Source organism: Symphalangus syndactylus, chromosome 3 (genome assembly GCF_028878055.3).
Source record: "Symphalangus syndactylus isolate Jambi chromosome 3, NHGRI_mSymSyn1-v2.1_pri, whole genome shotgun sequence".
NCBI lineage: Eukaryota > Metazoa > Chordata > Mammalia > Primates > Hylobatidae > Symphalangus > Symphalangus syndactylus.
In genome coordinates, this window is record NC_072425.2 from 98,286,119 (window position 1) to 98,309,864 (window position 23,746).

Consider the following 23,746-nt stretch of genomic DNA (forward strand, 5'->3'; position numbering starts at 1 on the left):
CCTAACATGGCCAGTGAATATACAAATAGGGAAAACCCTATACCTGTCCTTGAAATCAGGAGACAGCCCATCTAGATGCTAGACCCTGGGAGGAGTTTCTGTCTGCTAAGATGGTATTTATATAAGACTGGAGGAACAGACACCAAGGCAAAACAGCAACCCCTGTGAGACTGAGTAATATTCGTAAGAGAATTAGGAAGGGGCCCTGGCAAGGCTCACTGGCATCCTAGCTTGGCAAAGTGAAGGCTGAAGGCAAGGGCAGTCAGGACCCATCGCTCAAATATCCTCCTAACTTGCTGACACGCAGCATTCAGGCAGCAGACCAGCTGCAAGGTGGGCTCAGTCCTTTATGTAGAGGAGAAGGCTTTCTTGGAGATCTGTCCCTATCTGTTACAACACTGTTAGTGTCCATGTGATAACTCCCTCCCCACCAGCAGTGTCTTTGACACCCATAATTGGGAAGTTAAAACTAGAATATAAAGCTGAGGAGAAAAGAAAAAGAATGCTCTTCAGATTTCAGTCTGGGCCTAAAATATCCTTTATTCGAATATTTGGAAAGAACCTTATCTAAATTTATATAATGTATACAGTGTATTTTCACTCGATTGTAAACCAAAATAGACCAAGCCTAGACCTTCTCTAACTCCAAATAAACAGAAAAGTCAACAGGTTTATGTAAAAATATTCTAATTCCAAAGATAGTGACCACTCCAATGAACAGCTTAGCTTTGAAATAGTCTAGTGTAGGAAAAAACACTTTTTAAAAAATCTGATTTGTGACCTCACCACAATTCAAGAGATTATCCAAGCAGCAAGCATGAACACGTGCAAAGAGGATGCGATCTATGATCAAGCAGGATGGCCAGGGATGAAAATAATGGCTATCAATTCATGAACTGCACAGAACAGTTGATTGGATACTGAAGATATTGATTATGATATAAAAAATGAACTCAAGTACAATTCATTTATGCTTCCTAAATAAACTATGTAATGTCTTGGTTTAAAAGAACAAAAGATTAATCAAAAACCCTAACTTAGTGGCTGGGCATCGTGGCTCATGCCTCTTGTCCCAGCACTTTGGGAAGCTGAGGAGGGCGGATCACCTGAGTTCAGGAGTTTGAGACCAGCCTGGCCAACATGGTGAAACCCCGTCTCTACTAAAAAATACAAAAATCAGCCAGACATGGTGGTGCATACCTGTAACCCCAGCTACTCAGGAGGATGAGGCAGGAGAATCTCTTGAACCCAAGAGGTGGAGGTTGCAGTGAGCTGAGATCACGCCACTGCACTCCAACCTGGGAGCCAGAGGGACGCTCCATCTCAAAAATAAAATAAACTTAATAATGAGTTATCGTAGCTAAAAAGGACTGGCAGTGAGCTTTGAAGCACATTAAATACCAAGAGATAATTCTCAACCGTTGTTTTAAATATGGCTCAAAATTGATTGAGGAATAAATGTATGAGCTTTGAAAACAATGTGTTATTTTTTTAAGTATGATGGGGTTTATGTCACCATTATATTAACCAGGCTGAGAAAGACAAGAGGAAATAAATTTCTATGATTCAAGTTTAGTACAGGAACATCTCCAAAAAGCTTTGAGCAATCACTGGTAACATTGAATTTGATTAATTTTCAGGATAAAAGCTTTCTTTATTTGCTTGACACCAATTACTGAGTGAATTTTTAGTGACTCTAGCTAAGGTCTAAGTAAGCTTTGAGCAAATCATCCATAGAACCTTCTTGAAATTAAAACTGCTTTGGTAAAATATACCTGAAATTACTACCACATACTTGTAGTAACTAAGAAAGACAAAACAGTAAAAACAAAACAAAAATGCACCACTAGTGCCACTGGCACCGAAACACCCTTTGGCATATAATGCCTAACATAATGGCAGGACCTTGCAAAGAGTAAGCACTTAATATTTATTTTAACTTACTGAAAAAAATTAAAAAAAATAAAAAGGGAACAGAAAGCCATTTCTAACTGATTTCATTTGTCAGTCTTTGGAATCTCTTGTTATCAAGCACCCTTATATTTAATAATAAAGTTTTGTCAGTTCCTATACAGAAATTAAGATTTAAATCCAAGAGAATTTCCTTGTAATTGTGAATTAGCAATCAAATAAGTTCATTTAAGGAAATAAAATGCTAATTTAAGAGAAAGGTAGATTTACAGGGACGACAATGGAAAAAAACACATATCAGGAGGTTTTGAGTGCCTGAAATGCTCAGCTGTTTTGCTAAATGGATGAATGAATTATTAAATTTATTGCATTTTACTCAACCTTTGAGCACCAATATATCTTTTGAATGACTACAGAAAAGGTATATCATTATTCAAATTGGTCTGAAGCAGACTGTGTGAGATCTCTGATTCAAAATAGTCTGAGAATCCAAAGATATATTTTTATGATTTGGAAAAATTTTTTAAATGTACATTTGTACATTTGAGAGCCTTAGAACAAAATAGATTTAGCTTTGAAAGATTAGATATTTAAAATGGATGACAATATAAATTGCTTTTTAAGTAAAATACTGGGGATTCATTTTCAGATGAATATCTCTACCAGATTCTGCACTGGTCCACATAAAATAACCAAATAGTTTGTTTTGAAAACTTATATCATCCTATTCTCTGTACTGGACTTCCAGGAGTTGGGTGGGAACTGGGGGAAGAACATGTCTCCTACTAACTGCCATATTATAGTGTAGCGTAGTGGGTAAGTCAGCTTTCAACTGTTGCTAATTAACTGTGTGACCTTGGGAAAATTAATCTTTTTGAGCATCAGTTTCTTATTTATTTTACTGTATTTTTTGACACAGAGTCGCTCTGTTGTCCAGGCTGGAGTGCAGTGCTGTGACCTCACTCACTGCAACCTCTGCCTCCCGGGTTCAAGCAATTCTTGTGCCTCAGCCTCCCAAGTGTGCCACCACACCCGGCTAATTTTTGTATTTTTAGTAGAGATGGGGTTTTGCCATTTGGCCAGGCTGGCCTTGAACTCCTAGCCTCAAGTAATCCACCCGCCTTGGCCTCACAAGTTGTTGGGATTACAGGTGTGAGCCAACACACCTGGCCTCAGTTCCTTAATTCTTAAATGTGGATTACAGTTGTGCCCACTTCATGAGATTTCTGTGAGGACTAAAATAATTTCTTTAGTAAATGCCATGTAAGTGCTTACTATTATCAGTATAAGTGCAGAATATCCCATTTTAATAATAATTTAATTAGACAGGTAGTTATTGGTATCTAGCAGAAGGAAAATTTAGTTTCCATTTCTAACTGCAGCACAAAAGTCAGAATAATTTTCATTGATAGACCACTAGGTTTGATATGGGATTATCTTGATAGCCTCCATCATATTATTATGTTACTATGACACTATATTAACAACCCTCATTCAATGTATTTTTAATTATGACCTATATTAAATAAATATGCATATGTGTGTGCCTGTGTATTTAGCTAGACATATATTATTGAAACCCCGTAATGTACCCTTCCAAGATTACATGGAGTAGTAATTAGAGGTACATACACACTGAAGACTATGGAGGCAGACTGCTTGGGTGTGAATCTGAAATCTATACTTTCTTAGCTATGTAATTGAGGGCAACTTCAAACTCGGTTTCCGTATATGAGGATAACTGGAATACCTACCTCATGGGTTTTGTAAGAATTAAATAACTTAATATCTGTTAAGTACTTGGAACAGTGTAACGTTTCCTGGAATGTAGTAAACACCATCATCCATTTGTTATTAAATAAATTACATCTCCATTCACAAGTGGAAACCCTCTTCTAAATTTTTGTTTGTAATTCCTTGTTTTTCTTTATATATTTGGCTTGTCAATGCTTTTCAGCCACAAACCACCAGTAATATGCCCGTACTTGAGCAAGTTGGGTTTGTTACTCATTGGAGCTGGGGAGAATGCAACCATGGGCGTCTCAGTAAGGATATGAGAAATGACGTTACAAATAATGTATTAGATGATTTTTAAGGAGTTTCAATAAATGGACTTTGCATGGATTGAATGCTATAAGGGAGCAAGAATAATTCTACGACTGGGTATCTAAATAAACCTTATCTGGAAGGCGAAAAAACTGGAAGGAGACTAAAGCTATAATTGGTAAAGAAGCAGAACTCATTTATATTAGCTGGTAGAAAGAAAGATTTGATATTTCAGGGCTCTCACAGTGACCTTGTTTTTGCTTAGACAAATTATATAGTCTTATTTTTTGTCTCACTCCATCATAGTCACAGGATATGTGATATGCTGCCCTATGAAGTTGTTCATGTTAAACAGAAGAATGCCATGTCATAGGTGTGAGTGCCAGGCCAGCCCCTAAAAGCATCAGGCCTAGCTGAAAGTATCAGGCCAGGTCCCTGATATTCGTGACTGCTTTCCTCTTTCTCAGACTTACGCATTTATCCCAAAACCTTATGATACTGCATTTTTAAAAAAATAAAATAAAGCTTTATATGAATGGTATCGTTAAAAATATATTCTTCGGCTTGCTTTTTCACTTTCTGACGACATGTACGTAGATTTTATATTGGTGATTATGCTCTAGCTTATTTCCACCTCTGTATAGTTTTGACATAATGTTATTCAATACCTATTCCCTTTTAAATGGACATGAGTTGTTTCTAGATACTTGCTGTTATAAACAATACTATTGGCCGGGCGCGGTGGCTCACGCCTGTAATCCCAGCACTTTGGGAGGCCAAGACGGGCGGATCACGAGGTCAGGAGATCGAGACTATCTTGGCTAACACAGTGAAACCCCGTTTCTACTAAAAATACAAAAAATTAGCCGGACGTGTTGGCGGGCGCCTGTAGTCCCAGCTACTCGGGAGGCTGAGGCAGGAGAATGGCGTGAACCCAGGAGGCTGAGCTTGCAGTGAGCTGAGATCGCGCCACTGCACTCCAGCCTGGGTGACACAGCGAGACTCCGTCTCAAAAAAATAAATAAATAAAAATAAAATAAATAAACAATACTATTATACAATAACAATTCTTATAAATATCTCTCAGATAAATGTCTGATAGTTTTCCGTGGGATATACCTAGAAGTATGCACATCTTTTCAATCGTACTAGAACATTCCAAATTATTTTACATTTTGATCAAAACAACTTAAATTCCCACCAGCAGCGTCTGTTTTGGCTGCTTTATGTCTTCTCCAGCACTCAGTATTATCAAACTTTAAAATGTTTTGACAAACTTGTGGATGTGCCATTTTAGTTTATAGTTTCCTATTCAGTGATAATGTGACTGTTAGGAGTTAATTTTAGCCTTTTGCAATCATTTCTTCCATCTTCTTTTATCCTCTTTCTTCTAGTTTCTTCGCTTCTCCTTTCTTGCCTTTCTTAAAATTTATTGCAACAGTTTTGTTATTACACTACTTCCCATTTAAGTCATACATCCTTATTCTATATATATGGATTTATATGGGTTTATATATATATATGTGTATATATATATATGTGTGTGTGTATATATGTATATATATGTATATATGTATATATATGTGTATATATATATATATATATATATATATATGGGTTACCTTAAAATTTTAAGGTGGAGTCGCAAATGAATATAGTCTGTAATTAATGTATTTACCTTCCTAAGAATATTTTACTCTTATAACCCTCCACCAACTTACATATTATATAGCCTTGTATTTTAGGTATTCTATCTTGCAATTATTTATAAGTGTGTATTAGTTTTCTACTGCTTCCATAACAAATTACCACTAACTTCACACCTTATCATACAGTTCTGTAAGTCGGAGGTCTGGCGTGCATCTCTCCAAGCTAAAATCAAGGAGTTGACAGGGTTCCATTTCTTTCTGGAGGCTCTAAGGGGAGGAGCTGTTTGCTTGCTCATTCAGAGTGTTGGCAGAATTCACTTCCTTTGAGTTCGAAGACTGAGATCTTCATCTCCTTCCTGATTGTGAGCTGGAGACTGTTCCCAGCTTCTAGGGATCACCCACATTCCTTGGCCCCTGGCCCCTTTCCCCACAGCCAGCAATGGCATATCAAGTACCTTTTATGTTTGGATGCCTCTCCACTCATTTTTCTTCCATCTCATCTTTCTAACACACTCGGGAAGGTTCTCTCCTTTTAAGTAATAATGTAATTAGATTGGGTCCACCTGGATATTCCAGGTTACTTTCCCCATCTCAAGTTTTAAACCTTTAATCACATCTGTGGAGTCCCTTTTGCTAAGTAAGATAACATATTCACAGCTTCCAGGGATTAAGGCATAGAACCTTTGAGTGACCATTCTGCCTTTCACACTTTTCCAATTATTATTTTATAATCAATGCTTAATTTTACTCCTATTTGATATTTTTCTCTGACCGCTATTCTCTCTGAAATTTTAGACCCTATTTCTGTGATCACTTTCTTTTTTATGAGAAATAAGTTCTTTAGAAATTTCTTTAATTATGGTCTAGTATAGTAAAACTTTCATTTTCTGTCTGAAAATGGTTTCCTTTGCCCCTAATAATTAAAGATCCCTGGATATGCAATTCTAGGTTTCCCAGTAGCCCATTAAAACAGAAAGTTCTGTGACTTGGGATGAGTAGTTCACCAGGAGAGAGGCCAGATTTAGGACTGTGGTACTATAGTAGATCGGGTTTATGTTGTAGATTTTGGGTATCCTCTGAGGATTTTTCTTATCATCCCAGTTGTATAATAAAAGGCTTTATTTTTAAAATAAGACACAGACTTCTACTTTCAGAAAGATAGAGGAGATGTAGTTTTTCCTATATTTGCCACTAAGTTAAGAAATATTCTCTGGAAGTTTTATAGAAAACAAACCATAAAAAGACTTTGAAAGTTGGAGAGAAGAAGGCAGATAAGCTAGATATGTCAAGGCCCAAAAATGAAAAGGTGATTAGTTCCCTTGGTTTTCTTTTTGCCTCCCACATCTCAAGGTTAGAGCTAAAGAAGCCAACAACCCAGAAACATCAGTGGACACAGATTTGTAAAAACCCTAACAAATTCCTGCTGTTTCTAGCCAAAGGACAAATAAAAGACCAACTTAGCAAGACACAAAATTTCAGACAATAACCACTCTACTCAACCAAAAACACATAAAAATAACATGGCTGTACCCTCACCCACATCAGCAAAGGCCTAATGGGAACCTCAGTTTTCACCCTTGTGATACTGTAGTGAGTCGCTCAACACTCCCACTAGGTGGTGTCAGAGAAGGCCAAGTACAGAACTGACACTCCATCCCTGCTAGTTGCTGTCTAGTAAAGCGCTCCCCACCCCCACAATGTTAGCGAAGACAATTGGGCAACCAGTACACACAGTCACATAGAAGTAACTAGAAGTTCCTCTTTGTTATCAATGGAGGTTAAATAAGAAACCTGGACTTCTGCCTTCACCTTGCAGTAACAATGTGGCACACACACACCCTTTTCCCATTCTGGAGCAGGGTCATAAAAAGCCAGTTTTAAAGAAAAAAAAAGGATTTTAAAAGATCTAGAGTCTTGTGACATAAGGCAAAAATGTCTGGGTTTCAATCAAAGTCACTCCTTATGCCAAGAACCAGGGAGTTACCAGATTCAATGAAAAAAATAAATAGCAGCCAACACAGAGATGATAAAAATGTTAGAATTATCCAACAAGATATAAGGAAGCCATGATGAAAATCTTTCAACAATTCTGAGCATGTTTGAAACAAATAGAAATCTTCAGCAAATAAATTGAAGATGTAAAAAAGAACCAAGTAGAAATTGCAGATTTGAAAAATGCAATAACAGATATAAAAAGCTCTGTGTATGGGTCTAACAGCATAATGGAGGGGAGAGAGGAAAGAATCAAAGAACTAAAATACAGAATAATCAAAATTACATAATCCAAACAATACAGAAAAAAATATGAGGGACGAAAACTAAAAGTATTTCAGAGACCTGTGGGACTGTAACAAAAGATCTAACATTCATGTCATTGGAATTCCAGAAGAAGAGGAGAAAGAGGGCAGAGCTTAAAAGAAAAAAAAAGTATTCAGAGAAATAATGGCTGAACACTTCTCATATGTTGTAAGAAGCATAAACCTACAGATTCAAGAAGCTGGATGAATTCCAAATAACTTAAACCTGAAGAAATACATGCCAAGACATATTGTAATAAAAATCTGAAAACTAAAGATAAAAATATTTGAAAGCACCCAGAGAAAATTGATACCCTTACTACAGGAAAAAGAAATTTGAATGACAGTGAACCAGAAACCATATACATCAGAATAAAGTACTATCATATTTTTCAAGTGCTAAAGGAAAAGAACTGTCAACTAGCAATTCAATACTCAGAGAAAATATCCTTCAAGAATGAAGGAAAAATAATGACATTCTTAATGAAGGAAAACTAAGAGAAGTTGTTACCAGTAGACTTACCCTAAAAGAATAGCTAAAGAAAGTTCACTAAATAAAAAGGAAAGATTAAAGGAAGAAACCTTGGATCAGGAAAGGAGAAAGAGCGGGTAAACAAAGTATAGCTAAATACAATAGGCTTTTCTTCATTTGAGTTTTCTAAATTATGTTTGACAGTTGAAACAAAAATTATAACACTGCTACCTGATATGATTCTAAAAATACGTAGAGGATATATTTAAAACAATTGTATTACAAATGAGGGAGGGTAAGATTTCTATACTTTAGTTGAACCAGCAAAATGAAAATATCAGTAGGCTGTGATAAGATATATATATATATATATATATATATATAGTATATCTCATATATGTATATCTTGTATATATATGTACATATATACATATATACACATACCCATATATATGACATGTATATGTAATGTGATATCTAGAGCAAACACTAAAAGAGCTATAGAAGGACATTCACTCAACACTATAGATAAATCAAAATGGTGTTCTAAAATGTGTTAAAATAACTCACAGGAAGACAGGGAAAATGAAACAGAAATGAAAACCAGAGAATAAATAAAAATAAATAGAAGACTTAATCCATAACATATAAATAACTACATTAAATGTAAATAGTCTAAGTATACTAATTAAAACACAGATTGGTAGAGCAGATTTAAGAAGCAGGACCCAACTATTCACATTCTACAAGAAATTCACTTCAAATATAATGTTATATGCAGGTTTAAAGTAAAATAATGAGAAACAATGTGTCATGAAAATGTTATTCAATGGAAGCAGGAGTGGCTATGATAATATTGAATAAATTAGGCATCAAAGAAAATTACCAGAGACAGAGAAGGATATTATATAATCATATAATGACAAAAGAGTCAATCCACCAAGAAGGTGAAAGAAATTCTATGTGTTTGTGCCAAACAACAGACTGCAAAATATATGAACAAAAACTGATAGAACTGAAAGGAGAAATAGACAAAACTGTAATTGACAAATAGATAATTGTAGTTGGAAATGATAATACCCTACTCCCAACACTTCATAGAATAATTAGGAAGAAAATCAGCAAAAATATGAAAGAACTCAGTACCATCAACCAACAAAATCTAAAAGGGATTATTATAATCACTCGATCCAACAACAGCAGAATTCACCTTCTTTCAAGTGAAACATATACCAAAATAGACCATGTCACCATCCATAAAACATAGTTCAACAAATGTAAAATAATTTATAGAGCGTGTTCTCTGAGCACAATGGAATCAAATTAGAATTCAATCAAAAAAGATAAGAGTAAAATCTCCAAACACTTGGAAAACAACACACTTCTAAATAATCAATGTGTGAAAGAGGAATTCTCAAGGAAAATCAAAATGCTGGATGAAAAGAAGATATATCAAAATCTGTGAGGCAGCTAAAGCAGTGCTGAGATAGACATTTGTAACACCAAATGCTTACATTGGAAAAGAGGATAAGACACAAATCAATAATCTAAGCTCCCATCTAAAGAACCAAGAAAAATGGGAGCGAAATGAGTTGAAAGCAAGAAGGAAAGAAGTAAATAATAAACATAAGAACAGAAATCAATGAAATTGAAAATAAAAAATAGAGAAAAACCAATAAAACGAACAGCTGGTTCGTTGAATAGATCATTAAACCTCTAGCAAGGGTGATAAAAGAAAAAAGAAAAAACACAAATCACCAACACCAGGAATGAAATAGGGAATGTCACTACACACTTTACAGACATCAAAAGGATAGCCATGGAATACCTCAGACAACCTGATACACATAAATTTGACAACTTAGACTAAATGGGAAGAATAAAAAAATCAATAAAATTCAACCTACCACAACTCATCTAATATGAAATAGAGCATTTCTACACAGAAAAAAAGAGGCAACAAAGTCACAGTTCACCAAAAAAAAAATACAGACCAAAATGCCTCATACGTAGACAAAAATCCCTAACATATTAGCAAATAGAATTCAGCAATATATAAAAATAATTAAAATATAAGACCAGTTTATTCAAGGATGCAAGCCTACTTCAGTATTAAAAAGTTAGTCAATGTAATTCACCAATTTAACAGACTAAAAACATAATCAATACAGCAAAAGCTATTTGACAAAATTTAGCATCCATTCATAATAAACTCTCAGAAAGAAATAGGAATAGAGAAGAACATCCTCATCTTAATAACACCTAAGAAAACCGATAGCTAACATTATCCTTAATGGTAAAAGACTGAATGCCAGTCCCCAAACACTGGAACAAATGGTCTCCTGGCAATCCTTGGTGTTCCTTGGCTTGTAGCTGCATCATTCCAAACTCTGTCTTCGTTAAGCACGGTGCTTCTCTGTATGCCTTCGCATGGCCTGCTTATAAGGACACCACCCATTGGATTTAGGGCTCACCTTAATCCAGTAAGACCTCGTAAACTAATTACATTTGCAAAGGCCTTATTTCTGAATAAGGTTATATTCTGAGATTCTGGTAGACATGAAGTTTGCAGGAACACTATACAACCAAAGTACATTGATTATAATAATGTCAATATTCTGGCTGTAATATTGTACTATGTTTATACAATCTTGCCTATGGGAGAAACTGGATAAAGGATATATAGAAGCTGTCAAATTACAATTTCATGTCAATCTACAATTACCTCAAAACAAAAAATTATAGATATAATTTATAAGATATATAAACTATCTTTAGAGGTTATATAGTATGTGTATCTTCAGAATACTTCATTGGCCATCTTGATAGAAGAAGTGTTAAAATTATTTTTTTTTCATTTGTAGAGCTTAAACTTTCAAAACACAAGAATATTTCAGAACCATAAACATTCAAAACAAGAATATTTCAGAACCACAGAAATGCATCAGCCTCATTTTTTTAATTTGTTTTGAAAACTTCAGAAAAGTTTAGACATTCCTTTGTGATCTTGTGAAGCATGGAATATACATTCGTGTGAATCCTCTTTAAGAACAATAAAATTTCTCCATTATTTTGAGAAATCAAAAAGAAGTCTTCTTAAAGTTTAATATGTATTTCTCTGGAGTTTGTGTTGGCTGAAGAGCCAATTCTTAAATAGTAAATTATACAAGAGTAAGAACTGGGCCATTCTAGAAAATTGAAATCTCAGTATAAACTGAAACCCAGTAATTTCTCCTAGGTCTGTCCTTTACTTCATTTATTGAATTACACTGATTCCAAATAACTCTTGGGCAATTGCAGAAATGTAATCGTCTTACAGTATTTGAGGAACTCAGGTAGTATCTGTGATTTACATTAATCAATATGTACTCTATTTCAAGAAAACCTATAATAAAAATCACCAAAGGAATACAATTATACATAGCAGGTATTCTTCCCTATGTTTCCTTGATTAATGAAAAAAAGCTTATGTATACATAGGGAAACTGTTAAGTAGAAATCATTCTTTGAGAGTTATGTCAGTGTTGCTTTGGTGTGCTTAGCAGCCGAGCAAACCTCAAGAAGGCTTTATTTCAGCAATACTGAAGCAGCTATGTCATCTGGGGTATATACTCTGGGATTTGTTTTGTGTCAGGAAAATTTAGGACACAGACACACATGTGGAGTTTTGGAGTGGAGATTCAATAGGCAGAAGAGAAGAGAAAGAGAAATATCTCCCTCTCTAGAGAGAGAGAGGGGTATCTGAGCAGAAAAGACCCGAGGGAGGGGGATGTGCCGTATTTTATAGTCAGGTTTGAGGAGGTGGTGTCTGATTTACACAGGACACACAGATTGGTTTGATTAGGTATGATGTTTACATAGCTTATGGGAAGGCTGGCCACTCAGCCCTAATCTTATTATATAAATGAACCCTCCTGTTGATTGGTACCATCTTGTCTGTTCCTTACTGTACACGTATGTGGCTCATAAAGACAAGGGAAGGTGGGGCTGCCATTTTAAACATGATTGGCACAACTGCCAGCTTCTATGGCTGCAGCTCAATTTTACAGGCTGTTCTTTGTTAAAAAGGAAAATGATTTGGGGCTGCTTTTCATTAAAACGGAAACCTTACCAAGGACTTCTGTACCCTCACTATCTGCCTAAGTAATTTTTTCTTAACTCCTGTATCAATACTTCCTTGAGTCTTTATCACATTTCTTTTTTTGTAGCTCAAAATTTTGTGGCTGATTATTCTATTTAATTTATTGAAAATACACCAAAAGCTAAAATAAAACTTATTTTTAAAAAAATGGCCATTAAGTAAAAGCACAATGTTTTAACCTGTTTCTTTTTTTTTTTAACTTGTTTAAATTAGGGGTTGGGAGTGTGTGTGTATTTTTTTTTTCTAACTTTTAAGTTCAGGGATATATGTACAGGTTTGTTACATGGGTAAATGGGGAGTCATGGGGGTTAGTGTATAGATTTCATCACCCAGGTAATGAGCATAGTACTCAATAGGTCGTTTTTCAATCCTCACCCTCTTCCCACCTTACACCCTCAGGTAGGCCCTGATGTCTGTTTTTCCCTACTTTGTGTTCATGTTTATCAGCTTCCACTTGTAAGTGAGAACATGCAGTATTTGGTTTTCTGTTCCTGCAGTAATTTGAATAAGGATAATGGCCTCCAGGTCCATCCATGTTGCTGCAAAGGACATGATTTCTTTCTTTGTTTGTACCACATTTTCTTTACCCAGTTCACTGTTGATGGGCATCTAGGTTGATTCCATGTCTTTGCTATTTTGAATAGTTCTGTGATGAACATATGCATGCATATGTCTTTACGGTAAACTGATGAATTTTCCTTTGGGCATATACCCAGTAGTAGGATGGCTGGGTCAAATGGTAGTTGTTTTAAGTTCTTTGAGAAATCTCCAAAATGCTTTCCACAGTGGCTGAACTAGTTTATATTTCCACTAGCAGTGTATAGGTGTTCCCTTTTCTTGGAAACCTTACCAGCTTCTGTTATTTTTTCACTTTTTAATAGTAGCCATTCTGACTGGTGTGAGATGGTATCTCATGGTTTTGATTTGTCTCTGATGAATAGTGATGTTGAGCAATTTTTCACAGGTTTGTTGGCCATGTGTATGTCTTCTTTTGAAAAATGTCTATTCATGTATTACAGTTTCCCCATTCTTTAATGGGGTTGTTTATTTTTTGTTAATTTATTTAAGTTCCTTATAGATTCAGGATATTAGACCTTTGTCAGATGCATACTTTGCAATATTTTCTCTCACTTTGTAAGTTGTCTGTTTACTCAGTGGATAGTTTATTTTGTTGTGCAGAAGTAGCTCTCTAGTTTAATTAGGTCTCATTTGTCAATTTTTCTTTTTGTGGCAAATGATTTTGGAGTCTTCATCATGAATTCTTTGCCAGGGCCTATGTCCAGAATGGTATTTCCTAGGTTTTCTTCTAGAGTTTTATAGTATTAGATTTTACATTTAATTCTTTACTCCATCTTGAGTTGATTTTCATATATGGTGAAAGGAAGCAGTAGAGTTTCAATTTTCAGCATATGACTAGCCAGTTATTCTAGGATAACTTATTGAATCAGGAGTCCTTTCTGTATTGCTTGTTTTTGTTGACCTTGTTGAAGATCAGATGGCTATAAGTGTGTGACTTTGTTTCTGGATTCACTAATCTGTTCCATTGATTTATGCATCTGTTTTTGAATCAGTACCATGCTGTTTTGGTTACTACAGCTTTGTAGTACAGTTTGAAGTGGGCAGTGTGATGCCTTTGGCTTTGTTCTTTTTGCTTAGGATTGCTTTGGCTATTCAGGCTACTTTTCGGTTCTATATTAACTTCAGAAGAGTTATTCTAATTCTGTGAAAAATGTCATTGGTGGTTTGATAGGAATAGCATTGGATCTGCAAATTGCTTTGGGCAGAATGGCCACTTTAAAAATATTGCTTCTTCCTATCTGAATTAGTTCATTTTCACACTGATATAAAGAACTACCTGGGACTGGGTAATTTTTAAAGAAAGGAGGTTTAATAGAGTCACAGTTCCACATTGCTGGGAAGGCCTCGAGAAACTTACAATCATGGCAGAAGGCAAAGGAGAAGCAAGCACCTTCTTCACAAGATGGCAGGAAAGAGAGAGCAAAGGGAAAAGTGTTACTTCTAAACCACCAGATATTGTGAGAACTCACTATCATGAGAATAGCATGGGGGAAGTGCCCCTATGATCCAATCACCTCCTGCCAGGTCCCTCCCTTGACATGTGGGATTACAGTTTGAGATGAGATTTGGGTGGGGACACGGAAACAAACCATGTCACTATTCAAGAGCATAGAATGTTTTTCCATTTATTTGTGTCATTTCTGATTTCTTTGAGCAGTGTTTTGTAATTCTCATTCTAGAGATCTTTCACTTCCTGGTTAGCTGTGTTCCTAGGTATTTTATTCTCTTGGTGGCTATTGTGAATGGGATTGCATTCCTGATTTGGCTTTCATCTTGGATGTTATTGGTGTATGGATATTCTGCTGAATTTAATACATTGATTTTGTATCCTGATAGTTTGCTGAAGTGTCTTATCAGGTCTAGGAGCCTTTGGGCAGAGATTGTGGGGTTTTCTAGGTATAAAAGCTTGTCATCTGTGAAGAGAGATAGTTTGACCTTATCTTTTCCTATTTGGATGCCTTTTATTTCTTTCTCTTGCCTGATTTCACTGGCTAGAACTTCCAGTACTATCTTTAATAGGAGTGGTGAGAGTGGGCATTCATTTGTTTGTTTGTTTGTTTGTCTTATTTTAAGTTCTGGGGTACATGTGTAGGATGTGCAGGTTCATTACATAGGTAAATGTGTGCCATGGTGATTTGCTGCACCTATCAACCCATCATCTAGGTATCAAGCCCAACATACATTAGATATTTTTCCTGATGCTCTCCCCCACCATACTCCCGCAACAAGCGCTAGTGTATGTTGTTCCCCTCCCTGTGTCCTCATTGTTCAGCTTCTACTTATAAGTGAAAACATGAAGTATTTGGCTTTCTTTTCCTGCATTAGTTTGCTGAGGATAATGGCTTCCAGCTCCATCCATGTGCCTTCAAAGACATGATCTCATTCCTTTTAATGACTACATAGTATTCCATAATGTATATGTATGAGATTTTCTTTATCCAGTCCATCATTGATGGGCATTTGGGTTGATTCCATGCCTTTGCTATTGTGAATAATGGTGCAATGAACATGAACATGCATATATCTTTATAATAGGATGATTTATATTCATTTGGATATATACTCAGTAAAGGGATTGTTGGGTCAAATGGTATTTCTAGTTCTACATCTTTGAGGAATCACCACACTGTCTTCCACAATGGCTGAACTAATTTACATTTCACAAACGGTGAAATGTAATTTGTGTAATTTACATTACACCAACAGTGTAAAAGCATTCCTATTTCTCCACAACCTTGCCAGCATCTGTTGTTTCTTCACTTTTTAGTAATAGCCATTCTGACTGGCATGAGATGATATCTCATAGTGGTTTTAATTTGCATTTCTCTAGTGATCAGTGATGTTAAACTTTTTTTCTTATGTTTGTTGGCTGCATGAATGTCTTCTTTTGAGAAGTGTCTTTTCATGTCCTTTCCCAGTTTTTAATGGGGTTGTTTTTTTTCTTTTAAATTTAAGTTCCTGGTAGATTCTAGATATTAGACCTTTGTCAGATGGGTAGATTGCAAAACTTTTCTCCTATTGTGTAGGTTGTCTGTTCACTCAAGTGGGTATTCTTGTCTTGTTCCAGTTCTCAAGGTGAATATTTACAGCTTTTGTCCATTCAGTATGATATTGGTTGTGTGTTTGTCATAGATGGCTTTTTTTTTTTAGGTATTTTCCTCTGATACATAGTTTGTTGATGGTTTTTAACATGAAGTGATGCTGAGTCAAAAGACTTTTCTGCATCTATTGAGATAATCATGTGATTTTTGTTTTTAGTTGTTTATATGATGAATCATATTTATTTGTGTATGTTGAACCAACCTTTTGTCCCAGGAATAAAGCCAACTCGATTGCGATGGTTTAGCTTTCTAATGTGTTGCTGGATTTGGTTAGCTTGTATTTTTTGAGGATTTTTGCATCTATGTTCATCAGGGATATTGGCCTAAAGTTTTCTTTTTTGTTGTTGTGTCTCTGCCAGGTTTTGGTATCAGAATGATGCTAGCCTCATGGAATGAGTTAAGGAGGGATTCTTTCTTAATTTTTTGGAATAGTTTTAGTAGGGTTAGTACTATCTCTTCTTTATCTGTATGGTAGAATTCAGCTGTGAGTCTGTTTACTCCAGGCCCTTTTGTGGTTAGTAGAGGTTTTTTATTATTGATTCAACTTCAGAACTTGTTATATGTCTGTTCAGGGTTTCAGTTTTTTCCTGGTTCAATTTTGGAGGTTGTATATTTTTAGGAATTTATCCATTTCTTATAAGTTTTCTAGGTTGTGTGCATAGAGGTATCATAATAGTCTCTGAGGGTATTTTGTATTTCTGTGGGGTCATTGGTTATGTCACCTTTGTCATTTCTTATTGTGTTTAACAGGATCTTCTCTCTTTTTTCTTTATTAGTCTAGCTAGCAATCTATCAATCTTATTTATTCTGTCAAGCCAGCTTTTGGTTTGGTCATTTTTTTGCGTGTGGGTTTTTATTACACTATTTTGTACAGCACAGCTTTGTTTTTGGTTATTTCTTGTCTACTGCTGGCTTTGGTGTCACTTTCCTCTTGTTTTTCTAGTTCCTCTAAGTGTGATTTTTATGTTGTTAATTTGAGAATTTTCTAATTTTTTGATGTGAGCATTTAGTATTGTAAACTTTCTTAACACTGCTTCAGTTGTGTCCCAGAAAGTCTGGTATGTTGTATGTTTGTTTTCATTAATTTCAAAGAGCTTCTTTATTCGTGCCTAAATCTCATTGATTACCCAAAAGTCATTCAGAAGAAGGTTGCTTTAATTTCCATGTAATTGTATGCTTTTGAGAGATCATCTTAGTATTAACTTCTGTATTTATTGTGCTGTGGTCTGAGAGGGTGGTTGATATGATTTGGTTTTTTATTTTTATTTTTTGAATTCGTTAAGAATTGCTTTATGTTCAAGCGTATGGTCAATTTTAGAGGATGTGCTATGCACAGATGAGAAGAATGTATATTCTGTTGTTGTTAGATGGAATGTTCTGTAGAGGTCTGTTAGTTTCAGACTAATGGCTGAAATGACAGAGATGGACTTCAGAGTCTGGATCAAGTGTGACGTTTAGGTCCCAGATATCTGTTAGTTTTCTCCATCCCTTTACTTTGAGCCTATGAGTGTCATTGCATGTGATATAGTCTCTTAAGATAGCATAAAGTTGGGTTTTGCTTCTTTATCCACCTTATCACTCTGTGCCTTTTAAGTGGAGTGTTTAGCCTATTTACATTCAAGGTTAATATTGATATGTGAAGATTTTATTCTGTCATTATATTAGCTAGTTGTTGTCTAGATTTGTTTTTGTAGTTGCTTTATAGTGTCAATAGTCTGTGTACTTAAGTGTGTTTTTGTGGTGGTCAGTAACAGTCTTTCATTTCCACGTTTAGCACTCCATTAAGGACCTCTTGTAAGGCAGGTCTGGTAGTAATGAATTTCCTTACTCTCTCTCAGAGATGCCAGTGAGTCATAGGTTTAGTCTCTTCACATGATCCCATATTTCACATAATTCCTTATTTCATTTTTTTAATTTGTTTTCATTATTTTTGTCTGTCTGATTTAAAGAACCACTCTTCAAGCTCTGAGATTTCTTCATTAGCTTGGTCTATTCTGCTGTTAGTACTTTCAATTGTATTATGAAATTCTTATAGTGAGTTTTTCAGATCTATTAGATCAGTTTGTTTTTTTTCTTAAAATGGCTATTTCATCTTTAGCTCTTCTATCATTTTATGGGATTCCTTAGATTTCTTGGATGGGGTTTCAACTTTCTCCTGAATCTCAGTGATCCTCATTGCCATCCAGACTCTGAAGTCCATCTCTGTCATTTTAGCCATTTCAGCCTGGTTTAAAACCAGCTCTGGGGAACTAGTGCAGTCATCTGAATGTAATAAGACACTGTGGCTTTTTAAGTTCTCAGAGTTCTTGTGCTGGTTTTTCTGTCATCTGTATGGGCTGATGTTCCTTAAATCTTTGAAATTGCTATCTATTGAATGGGGCTTATTGCTTTTATATTCTTTGGGTTTGACAGTGGTATAAATTGGGTTCAGTCAACTGGCTTCATTTCTGGGTGATTTCAGGTGGCCCAGGCTCAGCTCAGTACACTGGGGACCTGGGACCAGGCCCATGGCTTTGTTCTCTGGCCCCTCAAGGTTAAGCACCTGCTGTACTGCAAGGGCTGAGGTGTTCCTAGTCAGCTAGCAGCAACACTCTGATGGAGGATGCTGGCAAAAGCACTACATTTGGGTAGTGACAATGGAGTCCACACTTGGGCATGCATGCCATCAACTACAGGGCAGCATTGTGGCAGGGTCCACGTGTGTGTGTGTGTGTGTGTGTGTGTGTGTGTGTGTGTGTGTGTGCACGCGTGCCAGCAACAACAGCAGCAACAGAGTGGTGGGCCCTGGCACAGTGGTTGGGGAAGGCTGCAGGAAGGAGCATGCTGGGGAGGGTCTATCTGCAGAAGCTCTCTAATGGTTAGGTGGTACCTACCAATGAAGGAGCTATGGTAGCAGCTGCTGGAAAGCACCCCCATTGGGCATCTGAGACTGTACTGCAAGTGGACAAAGCCAGGCAGTTACCCTGGGACAGGCTGGAAGATAGGGGGTGCTCAGATCAGACTGGGCCTGTGCCATGGTGAAGAAAGCTATGCTCTGTTCGTGTCCTACAGTCAACAAAGGCCAAAGCCACCTTGAAGAATTTGGTGAGCCTTGGGAGATGGGCATCTCTGGCCATGCTCTACTGCACCTATTTCTATGCCAAACGCTCTGGATTCTGCACGTACTAGAGTCCTGTCCCTGATAACTCTCCGATAAGCTCACTCTGCAAACTCAAATGTCTGTGTGGGGAGTGGGTTCCCCTGCAGCTAGGATTCTGGGGTCCACAGCAAGAGTGGGCCATTCCATGCCTGTTTAATTCATCCCTTTCCCAGGAGCCCCTCAGGGCCAGGAATGAATCCTGATGCTCAGCAGCCCAGTGCAGAGTTCCCAGCTTCCTCTTCTTTTAGCCCAGGTTCTATGTTCTCCCTCTGTCCACTTTCAGTGCCATCCTTCTGAAGATCTGCTTGGAGGGTGCAGGTCTTCTTAATGGTCTGGTCTCTTGGTGGGAGAAGCTCTTCCTGTCAGCCATCTTGTTCAACCCGTTTTCTTGATAAAACAATGTTTGCTTCCTAAAGTTTTCAACCTTATATATAAAATAAATTCAGACTCTAATAAGAATCCTCACGATTTCATACCCAGTAAATTTTATTTTATATAAATTATTATTTCAAAAACAATATAATAGCACCAAGATTTAAAATGACTTTTCATCAATTGAAGGAAAAATGGGGATTTTAAGGTCTTTTACCCAAAACCTCTCATTTCAAATTAGATACTCTGAAAGTTTCCATAAGTAAAAATCATTACTTATGTTAATTGGCAGCTAATTTGCTACATAGTATAGACTCTTCTGCCTATACGCGTCTTTAAAAAAAATCCATTTTTATGTGAAATATGTATCATTGGTGTCAAGTTATTTTTTATATTCAGACAGTGAACCTTTTAATTTCTATATTTTATGTCATTAGTGTGCCAAACACTTCTGCTACTGGAAAGCAATGAAATTAATCATTTTTGGCTTTGGCGGCTGTTATGATGCACATAAACAGCAATCCTGATGAACTCTAGTGAGAAGGCTCACTATGCTCATACTAAGCCAATTAGTGCCCAGTTATTTATTTTCACTGTAGTGGCGAGTGTGGGAGTGGTGGGGAGGCGGGGGAGATGTGGAGAGAGAGATAAGCACTACCAGTAGAGAAAAGCAGACATGAAATTGGCAGAATATTTTTCAGAACAAAAACTGTGGCAGTAAGACGAATCAATGTCATAGGTTTTAGATAGCATTTATGACTGTCTGCTTGTGTGTGTGAAAACTTACAGGATGTAAAAGTGCTTACAATTAGTCTTCAAGTTTAAATTACAAACAGACATAATACTTTCATTTAAAAGTTAGGAAAATGTAGTTTAAAATTTTTTAATTTCTCTATGAGCTTCTACATGCAATCTCATGCAATTGGAATTTGATAGTCCTTTCACATAGGAGAATGAGAAATAGCTAAGCATCCATTATTTAAGTCATTTTTTCTACAAGCCTGGGCTCTCCCAATTATCAGAGTGACAAAAGAACTGGAACTAGCTATTATTCAGGAAATGTGTGACCAAGAAAATGACTTTTTTTTTTTTTTCCGACTGTGTCTCGCTCTGTTGCCAGGCTGGAGTGCAGTGGCATGATTTCAGCTCCCTGCAACCTCTGCCTCCCAGGTTCAAGTGATTCTCTTGCCTCAGCCTCCCAAGTAGCTGGGACTACAGGTGTGCACCACCACACCCAGCTAATTTTTGTATTTTTAGTAGAGACGGGGTTTCACCATGTTGGCCTGGATGGTCTCTAGCTCTTGACCTCATGATCTGCCCACCTCGGCCTCCCAAAATGCTGGAATTACAGGCATGAACCACTGTGCCTGGCCATGTATTAGATTTTTTTAAAAACAAAAGCAAATATGGCTGTCAGGAGATAGATATTATATAGATAGATAGACAATATACAGCTGAACTTGATTCTCTTCCTCTGTCCATATAGTTTTACATATCTTCATCACTTAGTCATTTTTAGTTAGTTCTACATCCAGAACTATGGATATATGTTGAACTTAACTGTCAAATATATACAAAAGAGCCAAACTGCAGGCATTAAAAAAAAAAAAAAAGGACAAGCAACATTTATACACAGTTTATTGGTCAACTTATGAACAAATGTAGATAATTATAAATTAGTATCCTTAGTGATTACTAGATTTGTGTCACATATGCAGATAATATATTATTATTTAGACGTTTTGGAAATAATTCAGTGAGCACTGTAGCTGGGAGGTACAGAGAGTAGCCCCCATTTGAGATCCTTCTTCATCTCACCTGGTACCTCTCAATCCCTGTGAACCAAAAGAGATGAGAGAGTTCTCCACCAGGAACTACTCAGTGGACATTTTTTTCACATATGTTAAAGCTATAGTCCCCCTCCTATTTTGTTCAGTCCTCTAAAGTTTTCTTTTACTTTCTTAGAATATTGCTATAGAATTTTAGACCTAACCTTAAGGAATATTTTGCAAACTAGGAAAGTTATATTCAGCATTATTAATTGCATGACCAATTAATGGTAAAACTGGTAATCAAACAATTTGCAAGACATCTCCAGTTTCCTTTGACTACACTTTATTGCCTCTTTTAATTCCATTCATTCTCTTTTTATTCTCAGGATGTGGCTGAGAAGCATTGGAATAATATCTTGGTAGCACTTCTTTAAGGATTTTCCTTTTCCATACACACAGAAAAATAATATTGTTGGCCATATATGTTCCTTTTGTTCATTTTTTAATATGTGTCTGTATTTGTCTTTAGCCTCAAAGCCAGTGGACTTAAAATTATGCACTGGCCCTATCCCTAATACTACACAGCTGTGCCACATTCCTTGTCCAGCTGAATGTGAAGTTTCACCTTGGTCAGCTTGGGGACCTTGTACTTATGAAAACTGTAATGATCAGCAAGGGAAAAAAGGTAGGTAACGTGACCATGACATGCCTTTTATACCCACCAATTGTATCAAATCATGAATTATTTTTAAAATGCTCTTCTGTGTTCCTTGTTTGTGATATTTTCCAGAATGGCTAAAGACTATTAATTTCAAAAGATGAATTAACCTTCTCCAGTGATAGTACCAGAAGATTAAAACAGAAGAACGTAGGCATAAATGCTTGTTAATTTAGACAACATGATGGAGAGGATCTGAGACAGTTTAGTGCAATGGTTAAGATGAGCTGTGGGGTCAGGCCTGGATTGGAAAACCTACTGTGTCCCTTACTGTTTAGATAAGTTAACTAACTTATCTAAACCTTTGTCCCCTTATCTGTAAAAGGGATGTAACAATATCTGCCATCCAGATTGTCTCTAAGGAGTCAATGAGATAAACATAAAGCACTTAGTTCAGTGCCTGACCCATACCTAGTGCCCAGTAATAAAGCTGCTTATTACTTTGAAGAAAAAAATGTAAAAACTGTATTACGTTCATATGCAAATGATTGAGGAATAGAATAAATGCAATGGTTTTCTTATGGTAGACGTGGTGAGCTAATTTTCACATGATCTCATGATTGAAAACATTTTTCTATTTTGTTTCAAAGGCCAGTCTTCTAGTTATTCTAGTATGTTTACATAGCAATAAACAGACTTATTAATTTTGTTACACACTGTCAGGAAGGGCAGCATTTAGGTGCTATTAAAGCACAAAGCAGGACTTTGAATATTTCACACTGGAGCCCACATAGCTTATGTTCCTAATTCAAATTTCCAGAGGGTCTAAAATCAACTGAACCTCAAAGAGATTGTTTCTCTGGAACCATCCAACTTCTTAGAGGTTCATTTTCCAAATTTAATCATGTGACATTGCTGAAGATTTAAGAATAATAGCACTTTTGTCTGGTCATCAATATTTCTAATTAGCTTGAAATTTCACTCCTTCTTTGAATATTCTATAGCTACAGACTTTCCAAGTCAACCAAAATTTATCTCTCTTTCTGTTCCCACCCTACTCCTCTATGCCCTACAAGGGAGATGGGTACTATATGACATTTCTAGCCTTACCTTTGCAGTAGTAAGCTAAAACCAAAGGTTCTCATTTTTTTTCATTCCATTCATTAATCCACTCACTCATTTAATGGATGGTTCATGACCTCACGTTAGCTACAGTTTGGGGATACACCAGTGATTCAAAACAGAAATGACTTCTACCTCCACTCTTATCCAACTTTTACCCTGAGGTTTTATTCAACTTTCTGAAATACTAAGCCTTTGATGGTAACAACAGATTTTTCCTTCCCCCATAATTCAGGCTTCAAACTGAGGAAGCGGCACATTACCAATGAGCCCACTGGAGGCTCTGGGGTAACCGGAAACTGCCCTCACTTACTGGAAGCCATTCCCTGTGAAGAGCCTGCCTGTTATGACTGGAAAGCAGTGAGACTTGGAGACTGCGAGCCAGATAATGGAAAGGAGTGTGGTCCAGGCACGCAAGTTCAAGAGGTTGTGTGCATCAACAGTGATGGTAAGACAGACATATCTATTATGTTTTTATGGATGTCCA

The 23,746-nt window shown here is 36.4% G+C and overlaps 1 protein-coding gene across 1 annotated transcript in view; it reads left to right on the top strand.

Moving 5' to 3' along the window:
• The window catches only part of THSD7A (thrombospondin type 1 domain containing 7A), a 468,537-nt gene that overhangs the window by 270,100 nt on the left and 174,691 nt on the right, over positions 1-23,746 (top strand). The window contains exons 5-6 of the mRNA XM_055272578.2: positions 22,009-22,164; positions 23,495-23,707. Coding sequence (XP_055128553.1) covers positions 22,009-22,164; positions 23,495-23,707 — 369 coding nt within the window. The remainder of the gene's footprint in view (positions 1-22,008; positions 22,165-23,494; positions 23,708-23,746) is intronic.